This window comes from Neovison vison, chromosome 7, assembly GCF_020171115.1.
Source record: "Neovison vison isolate M4711 chromosome 7, ASM_NN_V1, whole genome shotgun sequence".
NCBI lineage: Eukaryota > Metazoa > Chordata > Mammalia > Carnivora > Mustelidae > Neogale > Neogale vison.
Genome location: NC_058097.1, coordinates 202,295,602 through 202,318,847, shown reverse-complemented (window position 1 = coordinate 202,318,847; position 23,246 = coordinate 202,295,602). Strand labels below are relative to the sequence as shown.

The 23,246-nt window shown below is 54.6% G+C and overlaps 1 protein-coding gene across 2 annotated transcripts in view; it reads left to right on the top strand.

Annotated features, from left to right (window-relative positions):
- The window catches only part of CHKA (choline kinase alpha), a 60,328-nt gene that overhangs the window by 34,223 nt on the left and 2,859 nt on the right, over positions 1–23,246 (top strand). Inside the window, exons 3-11 of one of the 2 annotated variants that reach the window (XM_044259851.1) lie at positions 1,893–1,946; positions 9,155–9,268; positions 11,920–12,053; positions 12,303–12,407; positions 12,907–12,965; positions 14,610–14,697; positions 15,091–15,199; positions 18,428–18,534; positions 19,850–19,931. In XM_044259851.1, coding sequence (XP_044115786.1) covers positions 1,893–1,946; positions 9,155–9,268; positions 11,920–12,053; positions 12,303–12,407; positions 12,907–12,965; positions 14,610–14,697; positions 15,091–15,199; positions 18,428–18,534; positions 19,850–19,931 — 852 coding nt within the window. The remainder of the gene's footprint in view (positions 1–1,892; positions 1,947–9,154; positions 9,269–11,919; positions 12,054–12,302; positions 12,408–12,906; positions 12,966–14,609; positions 14,698–15,090; positions 15,200–18,427; positions 18,535–19,849; positions 19,932–23,246) is intronic. The other variant, XM_044259852.1, reaches the window with a different exon arrangement.

The following is a 23,246-nucleotide window of genomic DNA, read 5'->3' as shown; positions in this document are numbered from 1 at the left end:
GCAGCCGGTTCTCCCCATGATTGGGACCATGGATGCGAGTTCGCTGGAAGCCGTGGCGGAGGCTGTGCCTGGAGCTTCACAGCATGGCCGGTCCTTTAGTTCAGCCGGCAAAAAGCCTAGGGGGCAGCAGGATTGCTTGGTGTTTTTTGGGGGGGAAGACGGACCTTACAGGAAAGATGGAGTCCCTATGAGGAGGGAGTCCCTGTGAGGAGCTGCTGGGCCGCGTGGGAGAGAGGGGCCACTAACGTCTGAGTCTGAGGTAGCAGCGTGGCCATGGCAGTGGTTCGGAAGCAAGGAAGGAGCGAAGCTGTCGCGGAACCCAGTTACCGCTCCCCCTGAGAGGTCACCACGTCACACACCCAAGCAAGCCGTCAGCAAACATCTGCAAGTATTTCTGGAGGATTTTCATTTCTCTAGCTTTCACTGTAACGGGATTTAACCTCTAACATCGTTTCTTCAGAGAAACGCAGATCACACGCAGATCACACGAGTGAAAGTATCTATCCCCCCATTTGTACTTCTGTATTTTGTACAAAATGATCTCCACGGGATGTTAAAGATGTTACTGAATATGTGTAAGTGCAAGTCTTTTGCAGATAGCGTCATGAACACGGACGTTTGTTTGCCTCTGTGCTGAGGAAGCTCGCACAGGCACGGTTGTGCAGAGCGCGCACCAGAGCGTCTGCGGAGTGTGTCCGTGCAGGACGGACGGGAGCGCGGCTCTAGCGCGCTGGGCTCTTTGGTGCTAGCGTAGCTGCTGTTGCTTAACGTGGCATTCCCCCCACCCTGTCCACACTTTCCACCCTTGGTACAGGTATTTTTGATAAAGCTGTGGCATGGAAAGGTATGTTCTTCACGGGATGTTTGAGAATCTTTTTACCTTAACATTTTTAAAAAGTTCCCTTTATGGGCTTCCTTCTGTGTCTGGCTTAAGCCGGCTCCGTTTAATGATCACAGATAACGTTTCGAGAGGCAATATTTGAGTATAAAATTCTGACACGATGCTTAAGTTTCTGACCTGCTTTTCTCCCTCCCCTTATTCAAGATCGTGTGAAGATTTCTATCGCACAAGCACTCGGGCTGGGGGGCGGCTTTTAAAAAGACACGATCTGTGACGTGGAGACGGAGCGCGGCCAGAGAGCTGCTGACGGTCACTAAGCGTCTAGTCGCTACTGCTAGATCCCAGGTGTCCAGTAATTGGCCATTTCAGTAAGGAAAGTGCTATAAAAATATCCCTTAAAATATCAACATCTGAAGTAAGTTTAAGGACTTGGTAAATTCGCATGACCCTCTCCTTGGTGGAGGCAGAATGCAGATGGAGCCCGCGACAGGCCGAGCGAGCCCCGCGAGGCCGTGGAAGCAGCAGGTCGGCAGGCTCGTCGCTCGGGTTCTGCGCCAAGGCTCCTGCCTGCACCGGGCTTTCTTCTCTGTCCCCGTTCTGTGCTGACCATGGCGACCTGCCACGGGTGTGTGTACACTCCCTGTTCTTGCAGGAAGGAAGCTTCCTCAGGACAGTGTTGACTTGAAGGAACCACCTAGCTAAATCGGGGAGACTGCGTGGCCCTTTGTCTGGGGAAGGCCTGGTTGGAAGAGCGCCCCCTATTGGCTTCCCTCTCCTCGGACAGTGAAATTGTGAAAAGGTACACGGCTGTTTGGGGTCAACAGCACGTTCCTTTTCTTGTAAAGAAACGAAGCAATTCCTCGGGTGTTGGTCCTAGTGCTGGAAACTGGTGGTGCCTTTTGGCCTGCCGCTGGTGACACCCGTGGGTTGAGAAGCATTCGTTAAAGACCTGTGATGTTCTGTAAAGCCTGACAGTTCTGGTGGTTGCAAAGCTAGTGTCTGTCTGGTGCTCCCCATCTTACCAGAAGTGTTTGCTTTTTCTCATTCGTAGAGGTCCTGTAATAAAGAGGGATCCGACCAAGCTCAGAAAGAAAATGAATTTCAAGTAAGTAATTAAGTGCCTTCTGCCTCTGTCTGAGGTGCACGCGGTGTCCGTGGTGCCTGTCTGCTCACTGCCCCCCCGGGGGCCGGGCTGTCTCTCAGAGGCTGGGCTCCGGCCGCGCGGGGAGCCGCCCGCGTGAGAGCGTGTGTGGCCCGGCTGTGGTAGTTCCTGCTCAGTGTTGGCAGCGGTTGTGTGGTGTCCTCACGGCGATCGGAACAGCACGTGGGGTGCCAAGGGAAGGTGGTTTGGGGAGATGCTTGAGCGTGACGGACGCGGAGGCAGGCTGGCTCGGGCGCTGGGCTTCTGACCCCCTTCTTCCATCCACGCAACACTGGAGCAGGCCGTGCCCGGGGCAAGCAGGGGTGCCCTGGTCAGCGGGGCCTCTTCCCGATCAAAATGACCCCGTCTCTGAATGCTGACGTTCAGAAGAGCTTGCGGTCGAGAGTGCGGATGTGTCAGCCTGGGCCCTCTTCAGGCTCAGATGTGGGGCTTCTAGAGCAGTGATGTCCTCGTGCCGGGGCGATAAGCCACCTTGGAGCACACTGGCCCAGTGTGTGCAGGTTTGTATGGACGTACACACTGCCCACAACACAGACAGAAGTACGCTTTTACTCACTGTAGACTAGTTATTGAAACTGTCAAGAAATGGGAATTAACAAGATGGTGAGATCGTGAAAGAATATAAGTACTGATGTGTCCCCGTCATGTGTCGGTGGGTGGTTCCAGGGACACCCTGCCCCGGAAACCCCTGTCTAGCTGATCTAGAACATGTGCTCTGGGTGACGCTGACAGACACCACCAGGCGGGAAGTAATGGACATAGAGTTTTCCGCCAGCCCGAGTCCTTGGGGTATAGGCCTGTGTGTGTCCTGATGGTCGACCAGGCTGGGCCACAGGGGCCTCCGCGATGCCAGACCCACAGCATGTTCTCAGTTCTAGTTAACGAGGCGTCTTGGTGGCACCTGGCAGCACCCTGCCTGTTCCAATATGTTTTCTTCCCCTCCTCGGCTCCTTTCTGGGTCTGATCTGTTGTCTGACGTGCCCCACAACGTGGCCCGAGGCCCTCTTCCGGTGCTGCCCCTCAGCGCCATCCGCTGCCCACTTTCCCTGGCCATCTCGCCAGGTCCAAGGCTGAACACTTGGTCTCCACCCCACAGCCTCCAAGGAACCTCAGTTTCTCCTTTCTCTGCCAACAGAAAGCCAGGAGGCCCTTCGGACCCCCTTCTCTCCCTCACCCCATGTCTCAGCCACGGGTCAGTTGTTTCCCTGTGGCCTCTACCCTGGGTCTGAGCGCTCATCTTCAGTACCACCCGCCTCCCTAGTCCAGGCTGCCCCTGTCTCCTCTGGGGGCTCTGCTTCCCCTCCTGCTCCAGCTGCTGCTCTGATCGGGTCAGCCGCCGGCCTGATGTCCCTGATGTCCTTCAGCCCTCCCTGTGCCCCAAGCCAGCTTCCTTGTGGTCTGCCCCTGCCGAGCTTTCCATTCTCTTCTGTGTCCTTTCCCATTCTTGCTCTCCAGCCACGTTGTCCTAAACTGTGGGGTTTTCTTCGCAGATGCTGTTCCTCCCAGTTGGAATGCTCTCAGCTTCAGCCATTTCCCAGCCCTCTTCTGTTTGTAGTGAGGACCTTGCCCAAGGGTTGCTTTCCCACGGAGCCCTCGTGTTCCCTAGACGAGGTGTGTCTGTTTTGTGCCCTCGCCGAGAGTACCGTCTTCCTGGCCTCTGCACTTCCTCTGGCTGTGAGTTTGCAGCAGGATGTGATTCGTGTCTGCCTCCTGTTCCTGCGAGGGTCTAGGCTCAGGGCAGGACCTCCCCACCTCTTGCTGCCTCGCCGTGGCTCTCAGGCCCGCTGTCCAGTGGGGCGCAGATAGAACTGTCGAATGATGGCTGTAGTCAGAGCCCTTGCACAGCTCTGTAACCTTCTGCCCCTTGCCTGCTGGTGCACGCATTCCTGGTCCCTTCCTCTCCTCAGTCCAAGATGTTCTGTGAGCCCGTTTGGATGGCTGGCCTTTGCAGTCTTTGTCCTCTCTCTTCCAAACGTTTCCTGTGCTAACTGGCCTCGCGACAGCCTTGCTGTCCCAGAGACTTCTCCCCTGCAGCTCCCCGTGGGGAGGTGCTTTCCCATCATGTCCTGGTACTGGGAGTGGGGGGTCCTTCTTGTTTTCTCCTTGTTCCTGCTTTCAGACTATTTCCCTTCTGTTGAACACCCTCCTGAGAGCCATCATGGTTTGGTGAAGAGTTCCGTGTCTGCTTGGTCTTTGGCCCTGGCATTTCGCCCTCTCTGGGCCTGCACCTGAGCCACTGGACATCATTAGAGGAGGACCGGAGGACCACCAGCCTCTCTGGGAGGCTCGCCCTCCTGACCTGGCCATTCCCTGCCCTGGCTGCCGTGTTCTTAGCCCTCATCTTCCCACTTCCAGCCCAGGCTGTCTGTGTCTGTACCTGCCCTTCCCACGGGCAGGTCCTTCCCTTGTGCTCCCGACTCCAGCCACAGGCGTGTGGCTGCTGTTCCTTCCAGGGGCCAGAGCTTGCTGCCCTCGCACCGCGTCTGCTCCCTCTCTGTAGCAGGATTTCTTTTCTTTTTGGGGAAAAAAGTGTTCAGCGTTTGGGAAGCACAGAATAACGTAATAAATGCCCTCGCCCCACTGCACAGAATTAGGAATTGGTTTTGCTATAGTGCTTAATTTCAGTCTTTTTTGTACAAGTTTTACTTATTTTTAACTTTTTATTTCAAACTAATTGTAGACTTACAGGAAAGTTTGCAGAACTAGTACAGAGAGCTCCCCTCCGCCCCTTCCCCGGCTTCCCTGGCGCCAACACCTCCCGCAGCCCTGGAGACCAGCACCCGCGGGATAACAGCAACTGAGCTGCAGACCTTACCTGAATTTCCCGGGTTTCTCCATGGATGCTTTCTCTGTCCCGTTCCAGCATGCAGCCTGGACCCCACACTGCCTTTGCGGGTTCTTCCTTTGTCCCGTCTGCCTCTGTGTTACTGCCTCTGTGTTGCTAAGCACATGGATCAGTAATTTCATAGAACGTTCCCTTGGCACAGGTTCGTCTCACCTTTTCTCATGCCTGGAATGAGGTTATGCAGTTTCAGCAAGAATACCACAGAAATGCTATTCTGTCTTCTCTGAAAGTTCATAATCTCGGGACAACTGACTGGCTTGGTAGGTGGAGCGTCTGCCTTTGGCTCGGGTCATGGTCTTGGCATCCTGGGTTCAAGTCTCGCATTGGGGTCCTTGCTCTGCAGGGAGCCTGCTTTTCCCTCTACCTGCTGCTCCCCACTGCTTGTGCATTCTCTCTCTCTCTGACAAATAAAATCTTTAAAAAAAAATAGATTTTATTTGTTTATTTGACAGAGATCACAAGTAGGCAGAGAGAGAGGGGGAAGCAGGCTCCCCGCCGAGCAGAGAGCCCGATGTGGGACTTGATCCCAGAACCCTGAGATCATGACCTGAGCCAAAGGCAGAGTCCCAACCCACTGAGCCACCCAGGCGCCCCAGACAAATAAAATCTTAAAAAAAGAGAGACACTATATTTAAAAACAAAACCAACCCCACAAAAGTTCATAACCTTGATATTCTTATTACAGGATTTTAATTCTTTTAAAGAAATACAACTGTGTAGGTAAGGTGAATCATCAGTGTGCGCACCTCTGCCCCCCTCCAGCCAGCGGTCCCCCGCCCTCTTCCATTCGCCGGTCCCCTGCCCACCTTTCCGCTGCCCTGTCTTGTCACCAAGGACTTCCACGTTGCCGAATCCAGTGGCCTCCTTGCCCTTCCCCGTGTCCCTCCTGAACGGCCATCACCGGACACCGCTCTCGCCTTCACGCTCGCCGCCGCCTCTTCCACCCCCATCTGAACGAGGGCTTCAGGGGACGGACTGTAAAACCTCGAAGACTACGTGAAATTTCAGCATTTTTGCTGCTTTTTAGAATGAAATAGGCTAGAAAATACTAGAAGGCCTCGCACAGTGGTGAACAAGGTTGTTTTAGGGGTTGGGTGTGTTGGATAGCTTGCTGTGTGAGGACAGTCACTGGGGTGCTCGGGCTCCGTGTGGTTCCTCCTTGTCCGCTGCGCGCCAGCTGTATACGCGGCCTTAGATGCTGAAGGCTTCGTGGCCCGGACCTCCGGCCTCTCCGAGCTCATTTTGTCCTCTTCCTCCTGGGTCGCTCTGCTCCACTGCGGGGCCGGGGAGAGGGGGGCTCCCAGTTCCTGGAATGTGCTTGCTTCTCACCCCTCAGGAGTCCGCGTCACCGTCTCCTTAGAAGCAGCCACCCCGCCCCATCGTGTCCCCACAGTGTCCCCAGCCTGTGCCGCCCTTGCGCACTCTTGTCTGCTTCCGGCTCTGGAAGGGGGTCCCCGCGGGCGACAGTCGTGCCTTGTTCTTCTTTCCCCGGGGCTCACCACAGTGCCAGGCACGTAGTGGACATCCCGTAAATATTTGGGGGCTGAATATATACGAATGTTTCTGAAGCCAGAGTAAATCGTTTCAAGTGGAGGCTAGGACCTCCTGTCCTGAGAGCTGGGACCCGCTGTGGTTGGTTGGGTGGCCGGGCCTGGGCGCGCTGGACAGGGGACTGGGTCATGCGGGCCCCACCCTGTGCTCTACGGTGCGCGCTCCTTTGCTGTGCTCACTCGCACGGAGCAGGCAGGAAGCTGTGTGCAGACCCCATGGTTACAAAAAGGCTTCCTGTAGCGGACGCACTCGTCCTGAGATTACCTGCTCTCCTTCTGAACCTGTCCACTGGGCGCGCTTCTTGACCCCCCGTCTTTCTTAAGCGTTTTCCTTCGTTTCTCCCTCCACGTTCTTCCCTCCGCACGCAGCTCCCCCTTCTCCGTACTGGGAATAGATACTGCGCTGCGGTATTACACGTGAACAAAGAGATTCCTTGTTGACCGTGTTCAGAGCAACGCCGAAGAGAATTGCAAACTTCCCAAGTCTCGGTCCGCTTCTCGCCACCATGCCGGCGACAGGCTGACTTGGCTCTGGAGGACTCTGGGCAGTGTGTGTCCAGTCCAGTGACAGCACGGCCTGTGAAGTCTGTTCCCGGTGGCCTTTGTCCCGAGCAAACAAGGCGCCCAGCGCGCTAAGCCTCCGGAAGGAGCGCAGTGGGGCTTCACGTGTGTGAAGTTCGCAACTTCAAACTCGAGGGCCCGTTGAGTATGTGTTCTATGCGGTGCCTGCCCTGACGCCCTGGGGCTCAGTCACTTTACACGGAAGGAAGCTGAAGAACACGATTTTAACTCTCATGAAACCTGGATACCAGGACGGGAGAAATCCTGATGGGACTCTGAGATCCTGCAGCCGGTGGGAGCGGGTCCGGCTGGCTGAGGGCAGCGCAGGGCGCCCAGCGGCTGCCTGCCTGCTGCCGCCCCCTGGAGCCACCGGGTCCTGCCGTGCCAGGCCCGCCTTCGCCGCAGCACGTCACTCCGTGCGGGTTCCAGGTGGAGAGTTGGAGAAACACCTTGCAGACCTGTGCACGCTCTCCTGCAGGCGTCTCTGGTGCCGGACGTGGGGTCAGCAGTGACCTTACCTCCTCCGGGGGCTTCCCCTCTCCAACCTGCCCAGAGCTTCGTGGACCCGAGAGATCAGTGCTATATTGGTATTGTCCGTGTCTTCGTCTCCTTGGGCTGCTATAACAGACTCCTCGGGGCTGCCAGCAGCGGACCTTTGATTCTTACCAGGCTGGAGGCTGGAGGTCAGGGTGCTGGTACGGTTGGGTTCTGGGCCTGTGGGTGCTGCCTTCTCCCTGTGTCCTCCCGTGGTGGAGAGACAGAGGGAGGAACAGCAGGCTCTGGGACGCTTCATATAAGGACACTGATCGCGTGGATGCACTACACTCATGACCTGATCTGCACCATCACATTGGGTTAGGGCTTCATGCGTGAATTTGGGGAAGACACAGTTTTTAGCTCGTAGCAGCCCTAGATACAAAACTGCAAGTGAGTGAATAAAAATCAGGCCTCACCAGGTGGTCAGACCGTAATTGTGGGTGACACAAGATGGTGGCCAAACTATAATTTTGGGAGGTTACCAACTGGCAAATCTGTTTGTTCCCCGAAATGTGAAAATGACCAAATTACTTTTTCTTCTAATGTGGTTCCACGTCCTTTGGAAAAGTAATTTATCTGTTTTTCTTTTCTGTAACTTAGCGTCCTGTCGTTGCCAAGTAGGTCCTGTTGGTGTGTAGGTTGTTTTGTTTTTTTTGTTTTGTTTTTTAGATTTTAAGAGAGCACAAGCGGGGGAAGCAGCAGAGGGAGAGGGAGAAGCAGGCTCCCCGCTGAGCAGGGAGCCCGATGTGGGGCTCGATCCTAGGACCCTGGGATCATGACCTGAGCTGAAGGCAGATGCCTAACGACTGAGCCACGCAGGTGCCCCCACTTGTGTGTTTCTATAACTTGAGTTTAAGAGCTGTTTCACTGTGGGCAGTGTTCCTGCGGGATCCTAATCCCCAGGGTGCATTTCCTGACAAGGTGTGAGTAAGGATCACCTGAAAGCATTTTCTAGCCATACTTGTCGGCCCCTCCTCAGACACAGTGGCCTAGAGGCTCATTTGCTGTTTAATGGCAAAGAACTAAAGAGTGAATTTGAACTGAGACCAAAAGGTAGTTTTTGAAGACAGGATCATTCTAGATCCCACATGGATTATTAGGACCGAAGGTAGCATATGAGCATCATTGGGTTTTGGCAAGAGACAAACATTCCAAAGGCTGGGGAGAAGAGCAGAGCACAGGCCCTGTGAATGTGCCATGCCACGGTGCTCTTTGACCCCAACACAGGCCCAGATTCATCAGTCCTCCTGAAGGGTTGGTTTGAGGCCAGAAGGCCCCTGTGACCAGTGCACTCCTGCTCCACGCTCTCAGCCGGAAAGCAGGCCAGCCCCCGACCAGAGTGGGTGGCATTTGGGAAGATGCCATGGGTGGTACTCGAGAAATTTAAAAATAAATACAAGCAAGAAAATGCCAATAGATACTGTTCTGTTTGGGGAGTCAGTGACTCCTCTAAACTTGAATTTTCACACTCTTCAGTATAGTGGGATGGTTGCGAGTGTGGAGCCCGCGGATTACAAGTCATTGACCTCAGTTTCTTCGTACTTACAATGAGGGGGCAGGGCTGCTGGGGGTCAGATAGCCCGCTCGCGTGGGAGCACTTGTGAGCCTGCTCGTAGTCAGCCCTCAGTAAACTTCCGGTGTATTGCTGTCTGTTTCAGGGGGCTGAGGCCATGGTCCTGGAGAGCGTCATGTTTGCCATTCTTGCAGAGAGGTCGCTTGGGCCCAAGCTCTACGGCATCTTCCCCCAAGGCCGCCTGGAGCAGTTCATCCCGGTAAGGGGGGTTCTCGGCTGGTCGGTTGACAGGTGCCGCAGACAAAAGGGATTCCTTGTCTTGGTCCTGTGGGAGTCTGAGATGTTGTGGGCTGACATAGTAAATGGGCCTCAGCATTATGAAAGTGTCTCAGAAATAAAGAAAAAATAGATTTCTATTGAATTTACATTAGAACCTCTGTCTTTCCTGCAGAGGTGTTCATCCAAATGAAAATAGATTTGAAACCTAACATTCCCTATTGCCCCTAAAGCTGCTTGCCCTGAACCTTTCCCCTTTCCCCTTGTTCCTCTCAATTTCTGGACCACCTTTAGAAATCCCTGCTGAGCCCCAGGGCCCTGGCCACACCTGGGTCTTTGCCCTGTGGGGCCGCCACTACTCTCTGCCTTGTCTCCAAGCTCACTCCCTCTGAGTCTCCCCAGCTCCCAGGTGCCTGTGAGCTTCCTCTGACGTTTCAGGGCCCAGCTCAAATCCCAGTCGGGCCTGTGTGCCTTCTCTTGCTGTCCTGGGGCATTTCTAACGCTGCTGTAATATCTTCAGCTGTGAGAGTGCCTCAAGGACTGGGGTCACAAATGGGCTCATGCCCTGCATTGCGTGGCCACCTGTGTGTGCAGGTGGTTAAACACAGGACACCTGGCTGAAGGGATGCTCGACTTGCCAGGATTCAACCTGTGTTCAGCGGGAGGCTGGAGGAAGGGGTCCTAATTGTCTAATCCACTGCCCAGGGGTAGTCGCCTTTTTGGGACCTGGGTCCCGGGAGGGGTGCCCCCTGCTGGCTGGTGGCAGCACTGTCTGTGAACCTGCCGGCCGGAAGCTGTGTGGAAACCCACCAGTAGACCCTCGCTGCAGACCTTCCCTCCCGCCCTGGCACCTGGCTCGCCACCTGGCGGTTTTTTCATTTATAACTGTCCCAGTGAAGACCAAAGCCTCCGACTGTCATGAGGATCAAATGGGATAATAAAGTATCTGAAAGTATGGAAAATCGGAAATATTTTCTGTGGTTAGAAGTGGCGACGTCTTAAGGACACAACATTGAGTGAGAAAACCAGGCCGTGGAAGACTACACATAGGATAGCACTTGAGTAAAGCCCACTGAAAGCAAACTAAACACTGTTTAAAATATAACGTGTGGTAAGCCTTCTCTCTTTTGGGCAGGTGAAGGACCAGTGAGTACCACCCAGAATGATCGGACTGTCCTGTCCTGGTTCAGGGTCCGTGGGTTGTAGCATCTGTGGGATTGATACTGTGCTAGCTCTGAAATTCTAGCCTCTTCTGTGTATGACGTTTTGTATAGTGAAGATTTTTTGAAGTTCTGTTGAAGTACTAGGTTGAACCACATTAAAGTACTAGTCATCAACTATGACCCCAGAAATGGTGATTTCCTTTGGCTCAGCCTGCTGGCGTGTGTTATTTCCAGGTTTACTCTTGAGCACTGCGTGGGGTGGGATGCGTTCCACCGCTTTTGGTCCCCACAGCCATTTTCCAGAGGGTATGGAGAGTAGTGACCGCCAGGGACCCTGGTCAGTGTCCTGTCACTCTTTCCCTGTGCTGGGAAGGGAGCTCGGAACTCTGAAATACATTAATCTTCGAGCACGGTTGGCCTTAGACTTTCCGTGATGCCAAACGAAGTACTGGCATTTTTAAAAGCCATGTGAAAGCTGAGTGAGCTGTCACTAGAGCCACGTCCCCTGTCCTTGGAGGTTTCCCGAGTGGAGGAGACTGCGGCTGAGCCCGCTGCTGCCAGTGAGCTCTTAGCTCTCATCACCGGCCTCCCACCATTTGTCGAGACCTCGCTGGCTGGGTGCCGGTCCCGGGCCCTTGCCTGCCTTGTCTGCTCTAGGTCAGAGCAGCCCTGCCAGGGACTCCATGTCGTGCTTCTCATTTTATACAAGTCCGAAGGTCAGATGCAGAGGCCTGAGTAGCGAGACTTTGGCCACGTGACTGAAGTGAGGATTAGAGCCAGAATTGCAGCTGGGTTCTCTCCAACCCGGAGACGCCACCCCCTCACCCCTGCGGCTGTAGCGCCTCTTTGGGCTTCTGCAGGGGGGCGGTGCGTGTGGGAAAGACAGATCTTGGCTGATGGGGATTTCTTCGGGGAGAGCTGGGGCCCTCGTGGCTTCGTTCAGCCGGGCGCCCTGAGAGCCTGCTCCAGGCCGCGCCGGGTGCTGCGGCTGCGGCCACCGTGGAGGAGGGGGCACGGCCCACCCTGAGCTCCTGGCCGTGCTCCAGAGGAGGACCTGTGCTGAGCACCACCTCTCAGCTGCGCGGGGTCAGCCCGGGGTGTCTGCACCACTGAAGGAGTTGGACACGGGCTCATGCAGCTGCCATGAGACCCGGAGCCTTCCATGGGGTGCAGGGTGAGCCCTGGTGAGGGGGGAGAGGGGCGAGGGGAGGGGGTGGGATCCGCCAAAGTGCTTACATGTGAGAAGGACCCTCTCACGGTTCAAAGGGTTGAAAACAGAATTAGCTTGTGGGGGCATTGAGAAACGCTGTGGCAGTCACTGGGTCGCAGTCCAAGGGAGCGTCCTTGGGGAGGCCCGTGCGCTGGCCAGACAGCGGCGCAACTGGCTGCTGGGTCTTAGTGGGGGGGGGGGGTCGCACCCCTCCAGGCTCCCCAGAGAAGTGCTGTTTTCTGACTCCCTTGTTCCTTCCAGAGCCGGCGCTTAGACACTGAAGAATTAAGTGTGCCAGATATTTCTGCAGAAATAGCCGAGAAAATGGCCACGTTTCATGGTATGAAAATGCCATTCAATAAGGAACCAAAATGGCTTTTTGGAACAATGGAAAAGTAAGTGGTCAAACCGCTTGGCTCTAACTCAGTTTTCGGTTAGCGGCTGCCGGAGGTGCCAGAGTGAGTACGGGTTCACCCCGGCGGCCCTCTGGTCCCTGAGTGGGCAGCCGGGCGGGAGATGAGCTTTCTGGAAAGCCTGCAGCCCCGGGCTCTGTCCCGCTGCTGCAGTGGGCTTGGACTTGGCGGGAGCCCCGCCGGTGAGCCCCCAGAGCCGGGCAGTGATTTTTTTCTCCTTTCCCCTACCAGGTACCTGAACCAGGTGCTGAGGATTACGTTCTCGGGGGAGCCCAGGCGGAGGCAGCTGCACCGCCTCCTGCGCTACAACCTGCCCCTGGAGCTGGAGCACCTGAGGTGAGGCCCGGTCATGGTCACGGTCCCTGGGGCGGGTCAGGGGAGCCGTGGCGCTGGGGGTAGGGGCGCTGCGCGGTCTCTCTGAGCGCCCGACGGCTTCTCTCCCCTCCCTCCTGGGTGTGCACGGCGCTGGGGACATGGAGACTAAGACAGCCTTTGAGGCGCTTGTGTCTTATCAGGAGAGACAGAGACGAGCAAATGTGTCCCATAGCGTCCGTTTGTGATCAGAAGTGTGATGGAAGCGGGGGCTGGAGCCCACCGAGCAGGAGGGTCATGCTCTGGCTGGGGAGGGCCCGCGGGGCGGGAAGAGCTGGGTGTGCATGCTGGGGGGCTGCTGTGGTGCCCCGGGCTGAGCTGCGGCCAGGGGACGGCACGCTCTCAGAGCTCACGGTGACAGTGCCGCGGGGAGGCCGCACCAGGGAGGCTGCACGGTGCTGCCGAGCGCCAGTCCAGTCCCGGGCGCGGTGGCGTCTGACCCGAGGTGTGATTCCCTCTCCAGGTCGCTACTCGAGTCCACCCCTTCTCCAGTCGTGTTCTGTCATAACGACTGTCAGGAAGGTAAGAACTGCTGCCTGTTCCGTGAGGCCGGGTGTGCGTGTGTCCTTGGGGAGAGGCGTACGCGCCTGAAATAATGGGACAGCCGCGTGGCGGGGTGTCGTAGAACTAAGAAAAAGGAGGTCAAGTTTTTATGCTGACCAACAGAAAAATCACCAGGATATATGAAGAGAAAAAAAGCAAGTTTTAGAAAAATACATGGGTGTTCTCCCGTTTTTTGTAAAAAACGTATACAGAGAAGAGAAAATGAGAACATTCACTAAACTGGGAGCTTGGCCAAAGAACTGAAGCCTCCTGAGTCACATGTGTTCAGTATGTGACTCCGGTGAACGCGCGACTGATGGTCAGAGAACGCGGTAGGAGGCGACTGCCCCGCTCAGTGCTGGGGGCCTTGCGCTGGCCGCACCTCGCAGGGGCCTGAGGCCACCTGCTCTCCTGGGATCAGGTCACTCCCGTGACTTTGGGTTTCTGTGCCTTCCCTAAGGTACGAGGCTGGGTGCCTCTCCGTGTGACGTCAGACGGAGGCCCCACCTAGCTGGGCTCGCTCCCGCTGGGGCTGCGGGCCGGCTTTGGGGAGGCTCTGCCTTGCTCTCGCTGTGCTCTCCGACGCGGCTGGCTCACGTTCCCCATCGGCCCTTTGCCGGGCTCAGCAGTTTGTTTTTAATTTTGATGACAGTCCCTGTTAAAGACCAGTCATCACTCAGACAGTGCGATAGGTTAGTTTATTAATTAGCGGGTCATTGCTGACCAAGTCGAGCGGGGTGTAAATGTGCGTTAGCAGGTGATAGCCAGCTGCGCAGACGTCACCAGAGGGGTCTGAGGGAGGTCTGCTGGCCAGTGAGAGGCTAGATTGGGGGGGTTTGTACATTTATTTGTTCCGCTGCTCTGGGCGTCTCCTGTTAATGGCCCCTGGACACAGAAGCTGTGTGTGGAAAAGCCTAGAAAGAGCGCCTCCTGCAGAAACCCGGAAAGGGCACGGCCAAAACACTAGCAAAACCTGGCTCACTGGTGCCTACAGGCCAGTTGGTAGTGACAGATGCCGGACGCTGCGGCAAGTGGGGGGGGGGTCTGGCCGCCCGTTCACTGGGGGTCCAGAATCGAGCCTGATAGGGAATATGGTGGCAGGAACGCTGCCTGTGGCCTCCTCCTCGGAGAACCAAGTGAGGCAAAGCAGTGGGACCAAGTAGGGCCCACGGAGCCCTACGGAGGCTCAGTGCCATGGCATCCTCATGAGGGAGGACAGCGGGACTGGATGCAGCTTCCTCGCTTCTGGGGGTTGGGTTGGCTGGAACCCCAGCATGCCACAAGCATTTTTCCTTCGTGCCCCTGTGTGGAAAGTGGGGGGGGCTGCTGCCCCAACAAGCCGAGGGACAGCCGTTCTTGCTCCCGGGCGAGCGCAGGGCCACGTTGACCTCGGGCTGCTGTGAACAGGGGCTCTTGTGTCTGCGTGACCCTGAGCCTTCTGCTGAGGGCCTGGCCTTGGGAGGCGGAGCTGCTCCCGGCGCTCCACAGCCTGCACCCCCTCACTGTGTGGCCAGGGTTCCCTGACAGGATCACAACCACGCTTGGCCTTTCTGCTCAAGGACTTGCGCCTTCCACTGCCCACGCACCCGCAGTAAACGGCACGTCATCCAACCCCTTTTGCAGGTAATATCTTAATGCTGGAGGGCAGAGAGAATTCCGAAAAGCAGAGACTGATGCTCATCGACTTCGAGTACAGCAGTTACAATTACAGGTGTGCGGCCGCCCCGGGAGGAGGTTGGCAGCCAGGCCCCCAGCCCCGGGAGTTGCACACTGTCCCGGCAGCCTGCGGCGGCGCAGGAAGCGGCCCGGGCCTGTTCCGGACGGGTGGGGGGCAGGCGGCGGTGACTGATCAGAATGCAGAATCTGGTGTTTGTCGGCTTCAGAGATCAGAGGACTGATCTTCTGTAGCCTCTGCCGGCACTGGTTCTGTGACTACCCCTGGCCTCTCCCAGTCCCTGAGGCAGTTGTCCCTGGAGGGTCCTCAGGAAGGACCGCTTGTTGCTGGGGAGGGTGCTCACGACTCAGCCTTTTCCCTTCTCAGACCAGGGAGCCTGGTGGCTGGCACTTTGCCCCCTCTCTGCAGCTGCTCTTGCGTCTTTTTCAGGGGATTCGACATCGGGAATCATTTCTGTGAATGGATGTACGACTATAACTACGAAAAGTACCCGTTCTTCAGAGCCAACATCCTGAAGTACCCCACCCAGAAACAACAGGTGGGGGACGGCGGAGTGCGGGCTGGCGCTAGCTGAACTGCAGGAGTCCGTTTTCTGCAGTTAGCATTGGTTGCATCTTTTTTTTTTTTTTTTTTTTAAGATTTTATTTATTTGTCAGAGAGAGAGCGTGCGCAAGCACAGGCAGACAGAGCGGCCGGCAGAGGCAGAGGGAGAAGCAGGCTCCCCGCCGAGCAAGGACCCCGATGCGGGACTTGATCCTAGGACACTGGGATCATGACCCAAGCCCAAGGCAGCTGCCCAACCCACTGAGCCACCTAGGCGTCCCTGCATCTTTGTTTTTAATGACACCCCCCTTTTTGTTTTTAAGATTTTGTTTATTTGAGAGAGAGAGCGAGCACGCACAAGCAGTGGGGAGAGGGAGAAGCAGGCTCCCCGCCGAGCAGGGAGCCCCGGGATCATGACCCGAGCCTAAGGCAGACACTTAGTGACTGAGCCACCCAGGTGCCCCTCATGGCACCCCTTTTAAATTTAAGAATGGTTACGCAAACCCTGTGGCTCTAAAATGTTACTCTGTGTCAGGACACAAACTTGACATTTTTATCCCTGGGCCAGAGAGAACCTGTGTTCATTCTGTTGGCGAGCACAGTCTGTAGCTCCTCCTGGTTCTTTCTAAAAAGCCTGGCCTCTGATCTGCCTTCTGGCCTCCGTGGTGGGGATCTCAGTGCTTCCGGTGTTTCCTGTGTGTGTTTCACTCTGTGCAGACAGAAGTGGTCTTTTGGGCACTGGGACTTAGTAGCTGCTGTGCTGTTACAGTTCCCTTTCCTGTCCTGAGTATGGGGGGCAGGGTCTGTGTGAAGAATCACCCCATGGGGGGCACGCCTCGGTGTCCCAGGGTCCTGGGATCGAGCCCCATGTCGGACTCCCTGCTCAGCGGGGGGGTCTGCTTCTCCCTCTCCCTCTACTTCTCCTCACCCTGCTTGTTCTCTCTCTGAAATATATAAAGTCGTTAAAAAAAAAGAAAAAGAAAGAAATCACCCTGTGGGAAGTTCCTCCTTGGGAGCCCCTACTCCATTCCTCAGCCCGCCGTTGGAGCCGTGGGTTGAGAGTGAGCGGGCAGCGATGTGGAAGCAAGCTGGGCTGGGGAGAGGGTATCCCGAGCCTGCGCAGGGCAGCCGCCCAGCCCCTTTGCAATGGCAGCTATAGGACAGCCCCTCCCGTGGAGCCCCTGCCAGCTCGGCCGTGTTTCCGAGAGGTCAGAGAGGCGTGGGGACAAGGGTGTGATGGGTTGCTGCTGACTTCACTCGGGAGAGGTCTCTTGAGCACAGGCCTGTGCCAGGCACGGTGATCCTGGGTCTTCAGCAGGTCGCCCTCCTCCCGCCGCACTCTGGGGCCGACTGTGACCAGCTTGAGTATGTCCCGAGCCTCCAGGTCACGCGTGGGGGGAGGAGGAGACCCAGCAGCAGTCTTTGTAAAAGCCTTTGTGAACGCTGGGCAGCCCCAGAGGTGCCACTCTCCAGCCAGGAGTGGGGGGCGGTTCTGCTGGTGAAAAGGCCGCTTCCGCGGCGATGGGCGGCCGAGCCGTGTCGGCGCCCGCATCACACAGCCCCGGAAATCCAGTTCCATTTCGGTTTTCTGAGGAGCTTTACAAGTCACGGAGAGCTGCTGCTCTTCATTTCCTGCCCTTTCTGCGCCCAGTAGGTAATCTCCTGCTTTTCTCTCTTTAGTCCACTAAAGAGAAGTTGTAAAATGTTAAAGCTTTGTCTTGGAATTCCTAAAATAAAGCATCCAAATGAGGTGTGTCATTTCGGAAAGCTCTGCTGGGCCCCGTTAGTCTCCTGCTTGGGGGTGTTTGATCCACGCACATACATGAAACCGGCTTTAGTGGCCATCTAAAAAAATTACTATTTATATCTGGTTTGGAGTGAAAATTATGCTGGTCGAATAACATGAGTTTGGTGTCCCTTTGTAACCTTCTGGACCAAACTTAGATGAGATGATGTTCTTTGAAAATTTGGTAGACTCTGTAAGAAAGCGCGGGCCTGTTCGTCAGTAGCTCTCAGAGCAGGGCTCTTGAAGTGCGGCCTAGAGCTTCCGGTGAGGGAAGGCCACCAGTTACTGATTCTTAGGGTGTCGACCTTTTCAGATTTTCTATCTTCATTGGCCAATTTGAGCATCCAGTATCTCCCAGAAATGAACCCAGCTAGTGTGGTGGTTCAGGCATGAGTTTTAAAAATGATGCTTGTATTTGAACCCAGATCTGCCAGTGTTCAGTGTCCCCTGCTGACGCCATGTGCTTCCGTTTCCTCGCGTGCGGAAAGAAACGTTCAGGACGGTGGCTGCTACCTAGACTTGAAGAGGCCTGGGCTGTCCCCTTGCCTGGGCCGGGGCTACTCCTTCCAGAACACCCGGCGAGGACAGTGCTCAGACTGGAACACTGCTTTCTGGTGGGAGGGGGTGCCGATGGTAGAGCCGCCTAGGAGAGGGCAGATGGGCGAGGTGGCGGGGAGGCGGTGCTGGCGTTCCGAGTGGGCCATCAGTTAATGGCGTTTTTCTGGGCAGAGTGACTGCCTGCTGTTTCCTTCTTTATAAAAGAAAGTGAGTGGTGGTTTGCTCGGTTTTGGTGCGGTTAGGTATAGTGCGAGGTCTGAAGAACGGGGGGGGGGGTCTCCTAAATCCGGATTCGTGGGCCGGCTGCGGGTGGGACCTGGTAGCCCCTCTTCTCCAAACCAGAGTTAGACCTTCCCAGTTCACGGACACACACGTGTCACCCCGGCATCTCGGAGGTGGAAGGCCCCTCAGCGTGGTCTCGTCGGCTCCTGCTCTGCCGGCGCATCTGCCAGGGACCTCGGGCATCTGCCAGGGACCTCGGGCATCTGCCAGGGACCTCGGGCTCCGAGGGAGTGGCTGTGCACCATGCCGGCCTGTCCATGGAGATGCATGATACAGGCTTACCCTGCTTAGCGACCAGGCCGTGCGAAACGGTTGTGGAGTCGATTCCACCTGGGTGATTTTGTCCAGAAGTAGTCGTGGTTTCCTCTGCTTATCTTGCTGACAGTGCGGCGAGCCTAGTAGGGCTCTGCCAGGGAGCTGGAGATCGCTGCCCCCCAACAAGCGAGCTTCTGGGCTCCCACCAGGCACCAAGGTCCTCTGGGCTCCGCCGGCCGAGCGGGCTCCGCTGGTGCGTCGTGCTTCCTGACACGACTTCTGACAGCTGCTGATACCGTCTGTCTCGCCGTCACTGACTCTAATGTGATTTTTTTTTTTAAGCTCCATTTTATTTCCAATTACTTGGCTGCATTCCATAATGAATTTGAAAACCTCAGTAATGAAGAAAAGTCCACTATAGAAGAAGAAATGTTGCTTGAAGTCAATAGGTAATTTTTTTTTTTTTTTTGGTTAATTTACAGAATAGCTGTGTGTTTACAGACAATAGTCGGGGCCGCCGGCCTGCAGTCATGAGTATTTTAGGAGCTTCTTTATACCCGTACATTTCCGGGACTCATACTCTGTCAAAAACTGCTCATCTGGCAGCTCTCCAGATGTCCGCACGGCAGCAGGTGCGGCAAGCGGGGTCAGGGTACAGGGTCGGGCACGTGGGGGGCGCTCCGTGCTCTAAGCCACACGCCGCAGGACCATACAAGGCGGTGCCGCCCAGAGCCTGGGCCCTCTTGTCGCTTGGTGCTTGTCAGGTGGTGGGTGCTGTCCAGAAATGTGTTTCTTTTAAAAACGAATTACAAATTGTGAGTGTTGGTTTTGAGTCTTGCTTTTAAACTGTTTTGTCAGTAGCTCTCAAAGCAGGGCTGAGAAACTTCTAGATTTTGTGAAAGTCTTTGATAAAAATGTTTAGGTGCCTTTGGCCCCCCTTGTCCTGTCCAGCCCACTTGCCACAGATCACCTCTTCCTGAAGTGTCCACAACCCCGTTGCCGGGCATGTGGCCACCCTCGCTGCCCCTGGGGTCCCCCTGCTGCCTAGATCTTCCCTCTCTAGTTCTAGCACGGATGGAAATAGAAAAATGGAGGAGAGCCTGACAGAAGGGGTAGCCCAAGACACATGTAGGGGATCGGGGACCACAAGAGAAACAGTTGGGTTTGAGGAGAACACTGAAGCGTTCAGGGAAGCCCACAGGCACGTCGTAAGGAAAGCTTGGGTTCGCGGCAATGGTGGCCATGGCACGGCATAGAGATGGGGACCGCCAGGCTCTCCCCTCTGCTCTGTTTCACTGCTGTGCAAGGGCAGGGGTGAGGGCAAGGTGGCACCCTACCTCCTGGGAAAGCCAGCGAGTCACCAGAGGCCTGCACGTTCCTCCTCTCACTGCACGACGCCTGCAGGGTTGCTGATGCCCCGTGCTCACACCCGAAGCAGAGTTTCTTTCCCACCATAGCGCACGCGCCGCCTGCATGGCTTCCCGGCCTCCGTGTGAGTCCCGGGACTGTAGCTGAGCGCCAGGGACGGCTGCTGGGCGTGTCCACACTGCAAGTCCACCTGTCCCCAGCCGGAGGAGGGAGAGGCCAGCTGTGGTGCCCCCAGCCTGTTCTCCATCCCTGGGGAGTACAATCCTGTTGAGTGGGCCAGGGCTGACTAGGTTTGTGCCCCAGTGAGTTGCGGGGCCCGCTAGCAAGAAATCCCATCCCTGGGCCTGTGGCCGGTGCCACACATCTCACATGCGTCTCCTGCTTTTGTAATTACAGGTTTGCCCTTGCGTCCCATTTCTTCTGGGGACTTTGGTCCATCGTGCAGGCCAAGATTTCATCCATTGAATTTGGATACCTGGTATGTTCTGGGGTAGTTTTCTCTTCTATTCCCAGAAACAGAATCATTCCCCATGTTTGTGAGCGCTGGCTGGAGAATGCGCGGTCTTCTTCACGGAGGGCTGCCTGTGTCGCCGCGTAGCGAACCCACCTTAGCGCCGCGTGTGCCGTTGGAGGTGGCCTCACTCGCAGGGCAGCGGGCCCACCTCCCCTGCTTCAGAGAGCTGCTGTGTGGCCTTGTGGCTCCGATGGGGGAATGCAGAAATCAGACCCTAGCACGTAGCCCTTGACCTCAGTCCCTTCTGATGCAAGGGGCTGCGGGTGCGGGAGCGCCCTGACACGTTCCGTGGCTCCGCTCCTCGGCCTGCAGCGCCCCGCGTCGAGCCGGCGGCCGGTGCTGACCGGCGGAGCCGTCCTGCTTGCTGCAGGCCGATGTGACAAGACAGGCTGTCATCTTCTTCCAGCCTTGGAAACTGTCCTTGACGTAGACAGTTTTAGCCACGAGTCCAGCCTTCTGCCGCCCCATTAAGGAGTGTTGGTGGCGTGTCGTGGGGTGGGGGCACCGTCTGTGGCGAGCACCTGGCTTTAGGAAGGTGGAGGGGATGACGAGCCCATTTCATCCTTCCAGTCCTGTGTTAGGCTGATTTCTGCTTCCAGGTGGACGGTTTGGTAACGCACAGATGCTGTTGGGCAAAAGAAGGGGGAATAAGGAATTTTAAAGCAGATGTAGAGCCATGGTTAAATGATGTTGTTAAGGCAAAGTCGGGGCGCCTGGGTGGCTCCGTGGGTTAAGCCTCTGCCTTCGGCTCAGGTCATGATCCCAGGGTCCTGGGATCAAGTTCCACATGGGGCTCTCTGCTCAGCGGGGAGCCTGCTTGCCTCCCTCTCTCTCTGCCTGCCTCTCTGCCTACTTGCGATCTGTCAAATAAATAAATAAATAAAATCTTTTAAAAAATATTTTAAAAGAAGACAAAGTACACATCAAAAATATTACCAAAGCAAGGAATAATTTCATAATAATAAAGGGATCAGTGAATCCAGAAGATACTAAAAAAATATCCTAAAGGTGTACATACCTGTCTTGCCTCAAAAGACCTAAAGCAAAACCTGAGAAAACTGAGCAGAGAGAGGCAGACCCGCAGAGCAGAGGGGCAGAGCCAGAAACAGCAGCGGGAGGGACGGAGGAGGGGACTGCGCTCTCGCCCAGCCTGATGCTATCAGGCGCCCAGCTGCTGGGTGTATGTCCCTGCCCATGAATATGGACATTCATCAAGATAGACCGTTGGGCATTGGGAAACAGGTCTCAAGTTGAAAAGAACTGAAGCACAGAGGATATTCTCTGACCACGGGGGAATTAGGAAAGCAACAACAAAATCTTGAAAATTCCTAATTATTTGGAAATTAAGTAGTACACCTACATAAACCCTGGATCAAAGAAGAAATGAAATAGACAGAAGCTATTTTGAAAAAATTATAATGAAAACACAACATATCAGAATTTGTGGGATACGGTTAAAGCAGTTTTCAGAAATTTGCGGCTTTGAAGGTTATACATTTGTATTAGATAAGGAAGTTCTCAAATCAGTGACTAAAGCTTTTGCCTTAAGCCAGAAAGAGAAAAAACAACCTAAGGCTGAAGTCAGTAGAACCAGATACAGGAAGGGCGCCTCGCTGGCTCAGTCGGTGGAACATGTGACTCTTGATCTCAGGGTTGTGAGTTCAAGTCCCACATGAGGAGTGGAGCCTGCTTTAAAAAAAATAAGTAAAGAAAGAACTAAATAAAGCTAAAAGCAGAAATCCTTGAAATAGAAAATGCATGGGGAAAAAAGGGAGAGAGTTGGTGAAACCAAAAGTCGGTTCTTCAGAAGGTCAACACAATTTGTAAACTTCGGCTGCACTGAGCATCCAAGCAAGAGAAGACACACGTGACCGGGCCCAGTACAAGGAGGAGACCTCGCTCTGGATCCTATGGACGGTAAAAGGGTCAGAGAATATTATGAATAATTTTATGCCAACGGATTTGACAGCATGCAAGAAATGTGCATATTTCTTGGAAGATACAAGTGACAAAAACTAACCTAACACATGGTCATGTGGTTAATGAATAAATCGAATTCATACTCCAAAAGTCTCCCTGTAGAATGAACTGCTGGTCCTGGTGAATATCGTCAAACACTTAAGGAGGAAATCATACTGGTTCTGCACAGAGTTTTAGAAACTAATGACTCATTCGATGAAGCATTGCACTGATGCTGAAGGGAGTCAAAGACATTTCAAAAAACTGGCAGATTGGTGCCCTTCATGAACAGGACAGAAAAAGCATTATCAAAATATTAGCAGGTATTAAAGGAGACATTTACAAGAAGATAATGTGATCAAGTGGCATTTATCTCCCGAATGCAGGGTTTAGCACTTAATTTGACATTTTAAAAACCAGTTAGTATAATTCAGCGTATTAACAGAATGAAGGAGAAAAACCATATTCTCAGTGAATGCAGGAAAAGCATTTGACAAAATCCAATACCCATTCACCCCCCCCCCCGCCCCAAAAAGCCTCCGTAAAGTAGGAATGCAAGGGTCCTTCCTAGGCACAGGGCGCATACGAAAACCTACAGCTGGTATCGGGAGAGCGAGGCAGGCGCGCCCCTCCCTTGACCCGCGCACTCCCCCCTCCATGCCCTCGGGTCCCAGAGCACCTAACCAGCATAGTAAGGCCAGGAAAAGAGATGAAATGCAAAAATACAGGAAAGGAAGAAGAAAAACTGCCTTTATATTGTAGATGACATGATCAAGTACATGAGAAAATAGGAAAGAATCCATAGAAATGCCATTTCAGCTGTGGAGTGAGTTTATGGGGGTCACAGGGTACAAGGGCAGTGCTCGATGATGACCAGCTTTGTTCTACGTTTGAGAAACAGTCACAAATGAAATGTCAGTGTGTTTTCAATGGTATAAAAACATGAAATACTTAGGGATGAGATTTTTAATACACGTGCCTGATCTTCACACTGAGAAGTGTAAGACAATAGCTATAAGAACCTCAATAAATGGACAGCAAGACCACATTTATGGCTTCAGAAGACTCTGTATTAAGAGTCTATTCTCCCCAAACTGATTTCCACGGTCTCCATGATCCCACAGGCTTTTTGGTAGAAACTGGTAAGTTCTAAAATACATGTGACTGTGCCCGATTTCAAGATGTATCGAGACAGTAAGGTACTGTGTAAAGACAGACATCTGATGCCTCCAAAACACACTAACACCTACAGTCAACTGCTACGCCACAGAAGGGCCACGGTAATTCATTGGGGAAGGGGTTTGATTTTCAAAACTGATG